Source organism: Melitaea cinxia, chromosome 12, assembly GCF_905220565.1.
Source record: "Melitaea cinxia chromosome 12, ilMelCinx1.1, whole genome shotgun sequence".
NCBI lineage: Eukaryota > Metazoa > Arthropoda > Insecta > Lepidoptera > Nymphalidae > Melitaea > Melitaea cinxia.
The window spans coordinates 13,349,023-13,363,073 of record NC_059405.1 but is presented as its reverse complement, the minus strand read 5'-3'; the positions used below and the strand labels follow the sequence as shown (position 1 = coordinate 13,363,073).

Sequence of the window (14,051 nt, the reverse complement as noted above, 5' to 3'; positions counted from 1 at the left end):
GTATGTCTATTACAACTTTCCATTTATATATGTCATGTACGTACATATACTTTTTTTTCATTATTTATTTGTCTAAATAAATTTTATATGTTTAGGTAAAACTGTACGCCTAAACTATCTACATATAGGTATACAATTTCCTCCGCTCAAAGGTTGCCTGGAAGAGAACGCTCATTGGCGATAAGGCCGCCTTTTGTACTTCTCCTGTTTTTTTTTGTAATTTTGCTCACTCTGTGTGCAATAAAAGAGTTTTTATTATTATTATCTCAAAATATAGGATTCAAACAATATACATTCTTATAGATTCCGCTGACGATGCTAATGAAACGATCTATATTCCCAAAAATGAACGACCGTACTATTTCTCCGAAAGAAAACGAGCTTCGTGCGTTATCCACATTCTTTAAAAAGTCCTGCATCGTCGGTACATGGTCACCAGATCCGAAAACTAATTCAGCTTGGAGTAAGTAAAAAATTCTACATATTTAATTAATAAATCATAAATAATCATAATCAAAATGCATATCATTTAACTAAAATAACATTTTGCATGATTACTGAGCAAAATCAAAAGATCCTTTATAAAAAGAAAATTGTGGCAGCAATTGATATATTTATTTGTTGACATAAATCGATCAATTAATTATAGAATCTGGAATCCATCACAACAATACTCATCATAAAAAACTTAGTATAATTGGTTAACTAAGACTATTTTAAATTTCAAATAATTTATACTTTCACCAGCTCTGTAAGCTGATAAACTTCTATCCTACTGCCTGTATCTAATCAAGTTTATTTGAAATTTAAAAGCTTAAACTTAAGATGAGGCAACAGCTGTTCGTGAAAACCATTACTTTAAAGTTAATTTTGAAATAGGCTTGAAGAAAGCAATAAAATATTTAGAAGTTCCAACAAATTTTGCTTGATTCATTTAGAAAAACTAATGATAGCAGCAATTTATCAAACTTCAAGATGGGTTAGAAGCACCAATAATGCTTCAGTGCCATCGTGTAATATCCTCTCTAAACTAAACTTCAAAAGAAATTAAAACGCCTGAACACAAACAAGTTTACAAGAACCTCATTCATCTTAATTTAAACTTAAAATTTACTTCTAGCTACAAAACATTAACTAGAAAATAAAGGACGTGGCCCAGTTTTTAAAAGTTTTGCTATGAAATCATTTAGAGCCATTCAACGAAAGTTTTAGTTTTTTCCACTTTTAGGAATTTAAAAAGACAAAAGCAACCGAACCTCTTAGTTGTCAGTTTTGAGCAGTAATTTAATTTCACGCTGTAATGTCAAGCAAAACGAAAAATGAACGGTATAAGTATAAAGTAACTTAGCGTGACTTAAAGCCTAGTAGAGATTGATGGTTTAGGGCCGATTAGCGGGTAGTCTCGTGTACTTATAACATTTAAAAAAATTATTCATATGAATTTATTGAGTTCATTTGAAAATAAATGTACACATTTTTTGAATACCTACGCTAATTTTACATGACATTATCCTACGGCTCATAGAGACGGAACAGTAACAAAACTGTTGACATTTGATGCTTCAACAATTTTATAACAATCACCTTCTATACCCAAGCTCCGCATCGGTCACAATTTGTTTCCGGACTGGTAATATGAAACCATTCCTGATTTTATCAAAACTCCACTGTTACTGAAAGTATAAACACCGGCAGTGTTACTTAATCAAGAATATATTACCAACATAAAATTCAAAACATCAAGTCACTTCACCAACTGCTGCCCCTTCAAACGGCGTGACACGGTTATTCAGCTTATTTATGATCTTACTTTTTTTCGATATCAGTATAAAAGTAATTTCTCTGATTGAGTTCTGTAATTACAGAGGGTCAATACAATCAGCTGTGTGCTCTATGCGAGCATCCGGATAAATGCGATTATCCTGATAACTATAGCGGGTACGAAGGAGCTTTGAGATGTCTGGCTCATAATGGTGGTGAAGTAGCCTTCACAAAGGTCATCTACGTACGCAAGTTTTTCGGAGTGAGTAATTACAACCAATTTGTTACTCTTTTACGAAATTAACAACGCAACGTCCAACGTTTGTTGAATTTTCGCTTACTCATTTTAATTTCATAAATTACTTTGTGCTAAATAAAAAATGTATTATTGTTATTAATTTTCAACACGTTCGTACATAATTAAAATTTTTTATAATATTCCTAAAATACGTTTTAAAACTTTAGCTCCCAGTCGGCACTATCCCAGCTAACCAATCATCAGAGAACCCTGACGAGTTCGCATATCTATGCGTGGATGGATCAAAGGTCCCAGTCAGAGAAAAGGCTTGTTCATGGGCTGCAAGGCCTTGGCAAGGGCTTCTTGGACACAACGACGTTTTGGCTAAACTGTCACCCTTAAGAGAAAAGATCAAGCAGTTGGCTGATGCTGGTGAGTTTAATATACCTCTCGTTAAGAATTGTCTTCTATATTTCATTTTCCCATATTTCCTTCATGACTTAACCACTGCTCGATTGCTCGATTTGACCTGAGTATTGTTGTTAAGTATATACCTAGATTAAAAACATCACGCCACGACTCATAGGATCGGACCTATTTTATGAGATTATATGTATTTTCTTTAAAGACACCCTATGATAATACACAAGAGCAAGCATAGATAAATGGTTACTCGTATAAAGACCAAAATGGCAAAATATGTTTCAATGTACCTATTTGTATCTATAATAATCCTTAAAACTGAAAAAAAAAACGATTGTACAAAACGGAACTCTTTCTCTCTTTCATCTTCACTAACTTATATCTCCCTCTCAACTTCGGTTCGCCTCATCCGATCACACTTTTCGTAACGCTCTCGTCACGCATTCACCAACTTATGTTTCAAGTCAAGCGTGCGTAAAGAAGTTTTACCTCAAAAAATAAACCCTGTTTTAAAATATACGCAAAATACCGCTTCGTTTAATTTTATTATACGCGATGATACAATTCCAAGAAATCCAACCAACCATTGAAAACGATACTGCTGGTATTTTACGCAAAACTTTATTAGGTCCCAAAGGAGTACTTACACTAGACAGGGGTCTGAATATACACAGTCGTGATGTATGTTTAATAGTTTATTAAATATTTTCAACACCTAAACATGCAGTCTTGCAAAAAACAAGGCCAAGATATAACACGGTCAATATATTATTCTCGTACTTTGCTAATTATTTTTATATATTATCTTCAGCCACTCTGGTGTAGTGGTGCCTAATAGTCGCCTAAAACACCGACATTATGCGGGTTCGATTCCCGCTTGGGATGGATATTTGTATTCGTACAACTATTTCTTTCCGGATTCGATGTCTATCTTTGTGGATCTCCCCACCGTGCCTCGGAGAACACGTTGAGCCGTCGGCCCCGGTTATTATCATAAGTACCTAATAGCAATCTTTAGATACTAATAGTAAGGAATATATCCGTCAACCCGCATTGGAGCAGCGTGGTGGATTAAGCTCCAATAGTTCTCCTACTTGGAGATAGAGGCCTATGTCCAACAGTGGTATGTTACTCATACAGGCTGAATGCATGCATATCATCTTCAATTCAATATTGTTTGAACACATAAAACGAATTTTGTCAAATATGCATGTATCTACACATATTTATGTATACAAATGCTAAATCCTATCAATAAAAATCAATGGTTGTAAAAAGCTAACCGCTATATCTTTCTCTAACTCAATTTAAAAACCTATCCATTGTGTTGTTTACCAAACTGATAAATTGACCCTGTCCTCCCGCAGTACAGAACCATTTAAAATCTGACCCTTTTACAAATGAAATTCAACTTCTAAACCCGTGACTAAATAATGTTGCGTAAACTTTTCAGGCTGATTTGTTTGCCCAAATAAATGTCCCATTTATGAGGATATTTTCGACAACTTAACAACAATATTCAACACTGAACAATACCTCTATTTTATCCTTTCGAAACAATCTCTCGGCAATTTTAGAGGCAATATGCCGACGGCTATCTATCGATAATTGCAAAATTACAAGAGTTTATCGTTCTACAGAAACTTTCCGGGTATAATTAGTTTTGAGATATCAACGAGGCGGAAAATTTTATGTCAATCTATCCCGAAATGTTTAATTGAAGAATTTCATCTGCAATTAAAAATGAAATACATTTCTACCTACGACCTCAAATTTAAATTTATTTTCATATTTATACTTGCTACAAATACCTACTGCTTGAGAGGCATTTGTCCTCGACTTGACGAATTTGGAGTTATTCACAATTCATGTCCTAACATTATTAACTACTTCAATTAGGTAGGTAAATAAAAAGTTCTGAATAATTCAGCCTAAAATAGGACTCCAAAGTTTGTATGAAAAATACATATTTTCTTAAATAGGTAATAAATGATGAGAGATACACACACTTACACACACACTTCATCCTATTGCAGTCCACTGCTGGATACAGGCCTCCACAAGTTCGTGCTAATAATGGCGTGAACTCATGTGTTTTGCCCATAGTCACCACGCTGAGCTGGCGGGTTGTTGACCGCAGGCTTTGTCGCACCGAAGACGCTGCTGCCCGTCTTCGGCCTGTGTATTTCAAAGCCAGCAGTTGGATGGTTATCCCGCCATCGATCACCTTTTTAAGTTCCAAGGTGGTAGCGGAACTGTGTTATCGCTTAGTCGCCTCTTACGAAACCCCCGGGAAGAGAGGGGATGGCTATATTCTTTGTTGCCGTAGCCACATAGCTTAGAGAAGATACAAAATTAAATGTAATTTTCCCGTATTTTGGAACAAATTACAGTAGATACAATAGAAAATGTTTTGACGATTGAATATTCAAAAATGTTTGTTCATGCTAATGTTAGTAATTCTAAATTGGTAAAATCGCTAATACCTAGCTCGTTGGCGCAGTTTGTAGTTGCCCTGCTTTCTGATCCGCGGGTTACGGGTTAGATTCCCGTCTGAGTGTGGATGTAATATATATATATATATATATATATATATATATATATATATATATATATATATATATATATATAGAAGAAATTGCAGATGTAATAACATTTATCAAAAAAAAAGTGTTTACCTATATCAGCCGGCTGTTACCTATAACACAAGCGTTAAGCTGCTTACCGTCGGAACAGACGACCGTGTGTGTATATGTTATAAGGTATTTATTTATTTATTTATCTAGTATGCATACGTAAATAAACCTCTAAATCTATTCATATTTCAAGGTACCAGTTCTAAACCTAATTGGTTTACAAAAGTCTTGGGTCTTTCCGAAAAGATCCACCACGTTGCAGACAACATACCCATCAAACCGGTCGACTACTTGAAGAAGGCGAACTACACAGAAGTTATTGAAAGAGGTCACGGACCACCGGAACCAGTTGTCAGGTATAATGTATAACCTTCACTACCAATATTTTTTAACTTTTAAAATTTGCTTTTATTTGCCATTTTCAGACAATTATTTAGATAACTATTGTTGAGACAATTACAAAAATATCCCGTATTCGTTTTTTCATTTTTTTTTTTTATATCGTACGATAAAAATTCGTCCCCATAAAAACATAAATACTTGGGCATATTTTATGTATCTGTCTTACGTGATTGAATGTTATTTTCAATAAATAATGAGTAACAAAAAGAATAATTATGATTTTATAAAAGCATATATACCTAATATAACATAATAAGTTTTCTTTTTATGTCTGCGTTGGCTGGAAAAAATGGCTAATTAGTCATAAGTCCGCCCATTGTACTAATTGTTCACTGTCTATAACTATCTTCATGCTTTGTTTGTAATATATTTTGTCGTGTACAATAAAGTATAAAAAAAAATTATAATATCAGGTTGTGCGTAACATCCAACGTTGCTCTTGCGAAGTGTCGTGCGATGGCCGTCTTCGCCTTTAGTCGAGACATTCGTCCCAAACTCGACTGTGTCCATGAATCTTCGGAAGACGATTGTTTGAAAAATGTAAGTGTTTTATTGCTCATTTTAGTTAATAAGACAAGTTTATACCTAAGTTTGTGTTCTGTGTCCTTGCATGGTTGTGTGTATACATTTAAAAAATCGCTTTACTTCAGCCTATCGTCCACCACTTGTTATATTCATAGAAGCAAGCTACAGCAGGAAATGTCCTGCTCCAATTTTGTATCAGCCCGACTGAGGTAGTACCTCGACCTTACAAAAGATCACAGCTAAATAACACTGCTTTCAAGCAGTGTTGTGGTCCTGTGGTGAGTAAGGTAGAGAGCTCCTGGGGAAAATCGGGGGGAGGGTCGGCAACACCCTTCCGATCCTTCCGGTGTTGCAGGCGTCTATATGCCACATACCATCAGATGAGCCATATGCTTGTTTCCCACCTAGTACAAAAAAAAACACATATCTCAGTTAAGGTTAGACATACAATCCTCACGCTACCAGCGATTTTTGCGCAAATCAATTTTCGTTGTATTATTTCATTTCCCGACGCCGCATATCTCACTGTCTTAACATATGTCTAATATGTATCATGTAGTTATGGCGTACCTACAATAAAGTACAAATAAATAAAAAATAACTCTGTACACGCTTTCTGCTTTTTTCACATATTATATCCACGCTGGACTGGAAGAGATCGCTGTTTAGCGATAAGACTTGTTTAGAGATTTCTTTTGTTGAATTGTATTATTAAGTGTAAGCTGTATTTTATAAATATATAAAATATGACTAGCCCGTTGGTGCAGTATGTAGTGGCCCTGCTTTCTGTTCCACGTGTTCGATTCCGGCCTAAGTCTGGCTGTAATATTTGTATTTATACATTTATATATGTATTATGTGTATGTATATTTATAAAAAATATATATTTAGTTATAAAAGTTACCTGTAACACAAGCTTTAAGTTGCTTACTTTGGGAACACGTGACCGTGTGTGTGTATTAAAGATATTTATATTTATTTGTATTCAAATTATTAATAAAAGAATAACTAATAACTAAAGGTACAAGACAATGGGTCTGACCTGGTCTCAGTAGACGACCTCCGTGTCGCGTCTGCCGCACGTCAGTACAACCTTCATCCTGTATTCCATGAAGTGTACGACAACAAACTACCCAACTACGCCGTTGCCGTTATCAAGAAGAACTCGCCCATCAATAACATTGATGATTTGAAAGGAAAATTGTGAGTATAGGTTACCACATTATTATTATCAAATACTAGACAAAAATGGTACATTAGATGATATAAGAGTTGCTTTTAAATGCAATTTACATTACATCCGCTACGAAATATATGAAGATTTAGAATTAGTAGACATTAATAATATTAATGACTTAAAAGAAAAACTGTAGTGTTTCCATAAATAAAAAATAAATAACTTTTGTATAAAGTACCAATTTTTATTTTTAGTAACAAACAAATCGTTCTCGAATATAATTTCCACGTGGAATTCGTAGTATCCTTTGAGGGATGAAGTATTACTCAGGGTCACCAGTTCGTCAGTCAACTTATCATGGGATCGTAGTTTTGTTTATCTTCAGTAACTATTATTACTATAGTTTGTGTGGGTATAATAGGAATAAAAAATATTTACCTAGTAGTTTAGTTTATTTAACTAGTTTTCATATAAGAAATATACTTGTATTTGTTAGCACATATTGATCGATCTAAATTGTACGATTGTTCTGAACGCTGTCCGATTCACTCTTGGCTGTTTTATTATTTTCTATTTATTTTTCCAATATAACAATTTTCCGAACAACTTTTTCAATTTCAGTTTTCCTAAAATTCTTGTTCAGACTATATCAAACTTTTAACAAGGGTGTAGATAATAAGTCTCGAGTGATTCGCTTACCAACGGATAACGTAAATTTTATATATAAAGTTGTTTACTTATGTTTACTTTTTCTTTTGTTAGTAAAACAATTGTTTACTAAATAATAATTGTGTTTGCAGACAAACGAAGAAAAATCGACTTCAATTATATCGGCAAATAATACAACGAGAAAATAGTCAAGTAAATACGCATTATCAAAGATTACTCCAAAAGTTGTAATCAGATCTCGATGAAATTTAAATGTGACCACATGATAAACATCGGCTTTCGATTAAATTAAAAATCATTAAAATCGGTACACGCAGTAAAAATTTATGCGGATTTTCGAGTGTCCCTCGATTTCTCTGGGATCCCATCATCAGATCCAGGTTTCCTTATCATGGTACCAAACGAGGGAATCTCCTTTCCAACAAAAAAAGAATTATCAAAATCGGTTCATAAACGACGCAGTTGTCCCCTAACATACATAAAAAAATATATACATGTATATACGGTCGAATTGAGTAACCTCCTCCTTTTTTGAAGTCGGTTAAAAACGGGTGTGCTTTAGACAACATAAAAGAAGTAAAACTTCGTCAAAACATAACTCCCTCTCTTTCTATCTTCACTAACCTTTCTATCGTCACCCTATCACACTTTTCGTTACGCTTTCATTGTGTATACACCAGCTTACTCCCTTATATAAGCGTGCGGAAAGAACTTCGTACTTCAAAAACCTTTTTTTGGTTTTCTTATTTATATCCGGAAATAGATGAAAAACAAAATGAAAGTAAGCTTACGACTTTGACACTGACAAGGGTTGTGACCGAAGCGACATAAAATTAATTCGTAGGGTTAGTTATGTTTGTCCGGGTTTATAAATACGAACTCAAATCAAACACTCGACAAACGTTCGTATATGTTACAATATTTGTCCCAGCCAAGGCCTTAACCCTCGACTAACTGAGGGTGTGAACATACATATGTACTTTGTAACCTTTGTGATATTTATTCGTACCTACATTTTTTTTCATGAATGTCATGATAAGAATTTTTCACATATACGTACACCCCATAACTAATACCTAATTTTTTGAGGGAAGGTAATAGTTAAATACTTCCGTCCCTTGGTTTAAAAAAAAAAACATTAAAAATAGATAGTCATAGACATAATTGCGTTTACTCGCAAACAAAAAAAAACTGACTTCAATTTTTTATCGACAAGTAATAAAACGTATTATACTTAGATAGACGGTAAAACAGACAAAAAAAAGTCAAAAAGTAATTAATAAAATACGCATATTAAGGATAATTCAAAATTTACTCGTAAATCTCGATTAAATTTAAATTAGACCATATGACAACAGTGGCGTAGCGAGGGAGGGGCAAGAGGGGCATCATGCCCCGGGCGCTACTCACAAAGGGGCCCCAAATGGTCCGGAAAACAAAAAAATTGCTGGATATATTATGGTTTTCGAATAGGGGGAGAAGCGCTAAAAAGGTATTGTGGCCCGAGCGCGAGTTAAGCTCGCTACGTCACTGCATGACAAGCGCCTACTTTCGATTTAAAAAGAATCATTAATGATCGGAACAAACCCTAAAAAGTTGACTTACATACATAACAAAATATAGTTGTATACCTCCTCCATTTTAGAATCGGTTAAAAACAGTTGCATTATTTTTTTATCAGATCCTGTCACAACTCATTCGGCACATTCAGCGGACTCGTAGCACCTTTATACTACCTGATCAACAAAAATAAAATATCATCAGACAATTGTATCAAGAACTTGGGCGACTTCTTCGCGGGATCGTGTTTGCCCGGCGTCGACAAAGCTGAAAATAATCCAAAAGGTAACGTCGCTTCAATATAATATTCAACAATGAGCAAACTAGTCTGGTATCCAGAAACTTCCTGAAACGTAAATCTGAAAAAAAAATGTTCAATCTTATATATATTTTCTAGTTCTTGATTTTTATTTTTTTAATTTTGTTGATTTTTTTTTTTAATTACGTACATAAAGGTATTTAGGAAGTTTAGTATTTTAGAAAATAACAAATACCGTAAAATCTATATAATATATATAAAAGCGAAAGGTCACTCACTCATCACGAAATCTCCGAAACTATAACACCTACAAACTTGAAATTTGGCAGGTAGGTTCCTTATAAGACGTAGACATCCGCTAAGAACGGATTTTACGAAACTCGACTCCTAAGGGGGTAAAACGGGGGTTGGAAGTTTGTATGAAAGTCCTATGTTTTTGAAGTAAGAGACTTAAAATTTAAAATGTAAGCTCTATATATGGTGAAAAGGTGTCCAAATAATGTATCTTTAGAAATTAACCCCTTTTGGGGTTAAAACGGGGGATGGTAGGCTGACTCACTCATCGCGAAATCTCCGAAACTATAATAGCTACAAACTTGAAACTTGGCAGGAAGGCTTTTTATAGGGCGTAGACATCCGCTAAGAACGAATTTTACAAAATTCGACCCTTAAAGGGGTTAAACGGGGGTTGAAAGTTTGTGTGAAAGTCCCATGTTTTTGAAGTAAGAGACTTGAAATTTAAAATGTATGCCATATAGATGATGAGAAGGTGTTCAAATAATGTGTCTTTAGAAATCAACTCCCTTTTGGGGTTCAAACGGGGGATGGTAGGTTTACTCGACCATCACGAAATCTCCGAAACTATATCACCTACAAACTTGAAATTTGGCAAATAGGCTCCTTATAGGGCGTAAGCATTCGTTAAGAACGGGTTTTACGAAATTCGACCCCTAAGGGGGTAAATAGGGGGTTGGAAGTTTGTATGGAAGTTCTATGTTTTTGAAGTAAGAGACTTGAAATTTAAAATGTATGCCATATAGATGATGAGAAGGTGTCCAAATAATGTATCGTAATCTATATATATATAAAGGAGAAAGGTCACTGACTCATTCATCACGAGAACTCAACAACCGCTGGGACCATCCAGTGGTTTTTAATCCATCCAGGATGGACAAAGATGAAATTTGGCAGGTAGGTAGATTATAGTAAGTAGACGTCCGCTAAGAACGGATCTTGCGATATTCCACTGCTGAGAGGGTTTAATTGGGGACGATACTTTGTACGAAACATAAACAGCAGCTATAAGTTTGCCTGATAGGTTATTTATACTGCAGCCTGAAAATAAAGCTAAAAATGTGGTGTATAGAGAGGTTTTATAAAAGTAACTATTAAATTACACTAAATTGTGCCTTTTAAAAAGTTACTCAGTGTGATAAGCATTTCAAGTGACTGAAATAAAAAAATAGTTTGCGTTAAACATCTTCATAACCACGCGAACGTATAGTCGCGGGCAACAGTTAGTGTATTATAAAACAAAGCCCCAAAAGCGTATGTGGTCGATTCCCTCAAAATCTACTGAACGGATTTTCATGCGGTTTCACCAATGGAGAGAGTGCTTCAAGAGGAAGGTTTACGGAATGACTAAGCCGATTTTGGTGAAAGTTTCACTGGAAGTTTGCCGGTAAAACTTTGTGAAACACTGATTTCAACGCGGGCGAAGCCGCGGGCACAGCTAGTAAAATAAATAAAAAAAAAAAAAGATTTTGAGATTTCGTGACAAAATATTTACTAACTAAAATATAGGTACATTTTTTGCAAGCTCCATCTAGAAGTCGAGTTGTCAACGTTAATAATTGTTTTTGCAAACGAAATAAATATCGACTTCAATTACGTCGACAAGTAATACGACGTAGGTAGACGGTAAAACAGTCAACTAAATACTCATTAGAAGGCATAACTCAAAAAGAACTCGTCAGATCTCGAATAAATTTAATGGGACCACACAAGCACCAGCTTTCGAATAAAAGAATAAACATCAAAACTCTATGTAACCAGTAACAAATTATGAGGTCAAGCTCTAAATTATATGAATCACACTTATTACAGGTGAAGATGTATCAAAATTAAAGAAACAATGTTCCGGAAGCAATAGCGCTTCGACTTGCCTCCAACAAGATAAGGGAGATGTAGCATTTGTCTCAAGTAAGTAAATTTAAAACCACACCAAATGGAGATTATAAAACTTATAAGATTTTACAGAAAATTCTTAAACTAAAATGGTTATAAAAATATTTCATGGAATGTTAAGTTTTATTTGTGTTCATAAATTAATTAACTGGAGATGAACATGTAAATTAGTAATTTACAGACAGGAAAATAGTGAAAAATTAATTAAATAAAATTTACTATAGATAGGGTACATAATTATTTAATATTTTGTTTTATTTGTGTTTGCGTGTATATTAACTGTTAAAATTGAAACAATTATTAAATAAAGTAGTAATTGAATTTACTTATTACTAAAATTTCATTAAAAAATTTTAGGTGCCGATCTATCAAACTTCGATAGCTCACAATATGAGCTACTCTGTTTAAATAAAGACAACGGTGGAAGGGATAGTCTCGCTAACTATGCTACTTGTAATATTGTTATGGCTCCTTCAAGAACCTGGCTGTCTGCTAAAGATTTCCTATCTGATGTCTCTATAGCCCACACCCCATTGAGTTTAGCACAGTTACTTGAAGAGAAGCCTGATTTGTTCAACATTTATGGCGAATTTCTCAAGAACAATAATGTCATTTTTAATGTGAGTATATGTTTAATATAAGTTTCTTTTACAATACTAAACCAATTCTCTCACTATTATATTATTATAATGTTATATATAAATGTTTGAAATAAAGTACTAAACTAATTGAAATTTTATCACATCAAACATAACCAACAAAATATTTTAACAGCTTAAATATCAAAACATGTGTAAATTTTTTTTTCAGAATGCTGCCAAAGGTTTGGCTACAACAGAAAAATTAGATTTCGAGAAATTCAAAAGCATCCATGACGTCATGAATAATTGTGGAGTTGTCTAAAATGTACATAACATACATTTATTTTTTATATTTCATATTTTTGTTACAAAAAAATAAGACAACTATTTTGAAACAATAAAACAAAATTGGAATTAATTGTTTAGAATTTATTTCATAGCTTAAAATGAGAACAAATAAATAATACCGAAAAATTCAACAACTTCTATGTTTTTCTATTTCATTTATTTTATATTTATAAGGCAGCGATGAATAGAGTGATGGCCGCTGTTGCTGCAAGCATTGCATATCCCGTATAATATACTTCCTTGATTGTTAGACCTTTAGCCGTATCCCAGTATAAATGTCTGATTCCATTGGCAAAATGATAGCCAAATGGAGCAGCAATGGCTACTTTTGCTAAAAATATGGTGACCGGTGACAAGTTCATACTTTCAATCATTGAAATGTAATGAGACACGTCATTGGGCAGTACAAGTGCTCCGATACCCAGGGCTGTTGCATAGCCACTAAGAATAATTCCTAAAAAAAATAAAGTTCTCATGTCAAAGAATTATTTAACATTTATACTTACTACAGAACTATGTAAAATTGACTTGTTTGTGTATTTGCTACAAAAGTGTCTCAAGATACCAAATTTTTTATCTTTTAGGTTTTAATGATCAATACAATCAATATACAATCAAACAAACATGACAAATAAAATATGCGACTTACCAGCAGTTCTGTGAGTGATGGACAACACGCTTGTCAGTTGAAACTTATAGATAGTAAGATGAGGAGATAAAGGTCTCTTGAGTCGTTCATTTCGAATATCAATATGTTCTACCTGCGGCGGTTCGAATTTCTTAAACGTTATCTTAGGAACAGATGCAGCTTGGGCGTATGACACTGTACCCAATGAACTGCGAAATTTCGCTAAATTTCCTAACATTGAACCATTTGCTAACCTGCAAAGAAAACGCCTTTACAATTTCTAACTCTTATTGCAAAATAACATGTTTTTAATACCTACATTTCCAAATGTATTATAAACATGTTACATAATAATAAAAATGTAAACAAACCTGCTGCAGCAAAATAAAGCCATTTTAGTTTGAGAAGGATAAGGAAATGAAGCTAATATTTTTGTTATCGTTCCAATTAATATAAATATTTAATTTTTGGAACTATTCTGCACCACAAGATTGTTAAAAAGATGTGTCAAGTTGTCAACTGTCTTGTCAACAAATGCTAATAATGTCAAATGTTCCGATATACAGCATTTACGAAGCCTGCATTGTATAATATAATTCACGATATACGACATAAAGTGAATAAAATAGTAGTCAAACAACATTTGTTTATTAAAAC

General features: G+C 33.8%; 2 protein-coding genes across 2 annotated transcripts in view; one reads left to right on the top strand and one right to left on the bottom strand.

Annotated features, from left to right (window-relative positions):
- LOC123658451 (transferrin) overlaps positions 1-12,906 on the top strand; it is a 28,267-nt gene extending 15,361 nt beyond the window's left edge. The window contains exons 5-14 of the mRNA XM_045593873.1: positions 304-463; positions 1,866-2,023; positions 2,227-2,431; positions 5,252-5,414; positions 5,874-6,000; positions 7,007-7,188; positions 9,513-9,676; positions 11,757-11,852; positions 12,195-12,457; positions 12,648-12,906. Coding sequence (XP_045449829.1) covers positions 304-463; positions 1,866-2,023; positions 2,227-2,431; positions 5,252-5,414; positions 5,874-6,000; positions 7,007-7,188; positions 9,513-9,676; positions 11,757-11,852; positions 12,195-12,457; positions 12,648-12,740 — 1,611 coding nt within the window. The 3' untranslated portion in view covers positions 12,741-12,906. The remainder of the gene's footprint in view (positions 1-303; positions 464-1,865; positions 2,024-2,226; positions 2,432-5,251; positions 5,415-5,873; positions 6,001-7,006; positions 7,189-9,512; positions 9,677-11,756; positions 11,853-12,194; positions 12,458-12,647) is intronic.
- Positions 12,831-13,950, bottom strand: LOC123658449 (succinate dehydrogenase cytochrome b560 subunit, mitochondrial-like). The gene is made up of 3 exons (XM_045593871.1): positions 13,766-13,950; positions 13,416-13,648; positions 12,831-13,220 (listed from the first exon to the last, which is right to left on the bottom strand). The coding sequence occupies exons 1-3, from the start codon at positions 13,786-13,788 to the stop codon at positions 12,934-12,936; spliced, it is 543 nt and encodes a 180-aa protein (XP_045449827.1). The 5' UTR covers positions 13,789-13,950; the 3' UTR covers positions 12,831-12,933.
- Between the last annotated feature and the right edge of the window lie 101 nt (positions 13,951-14,051).

Bases quoted from the DNA above. Each gene is read 5' to 3' on its own strand.
- LOC123658449 (XM_045593871.1), bottom strand. From the start codon at position 13,788: ATGGCTTTATTTTGCTGCAGCAG. The intron at 13,649-13,765 runs GTTTGTTTACAT...TTTTCTTTGCAG, and splicing joins GCTTTATTTTGCTGCAGCAG to GTTAGCAAATGGTTCAATGT. The intron at 13,221-13,415 runs GTAAGTCGCATA...TATTTTTTTTAG, and splicing joins CATCACTCACAGAACTGCTG to GAATTATTCTTAGTGGCTAT.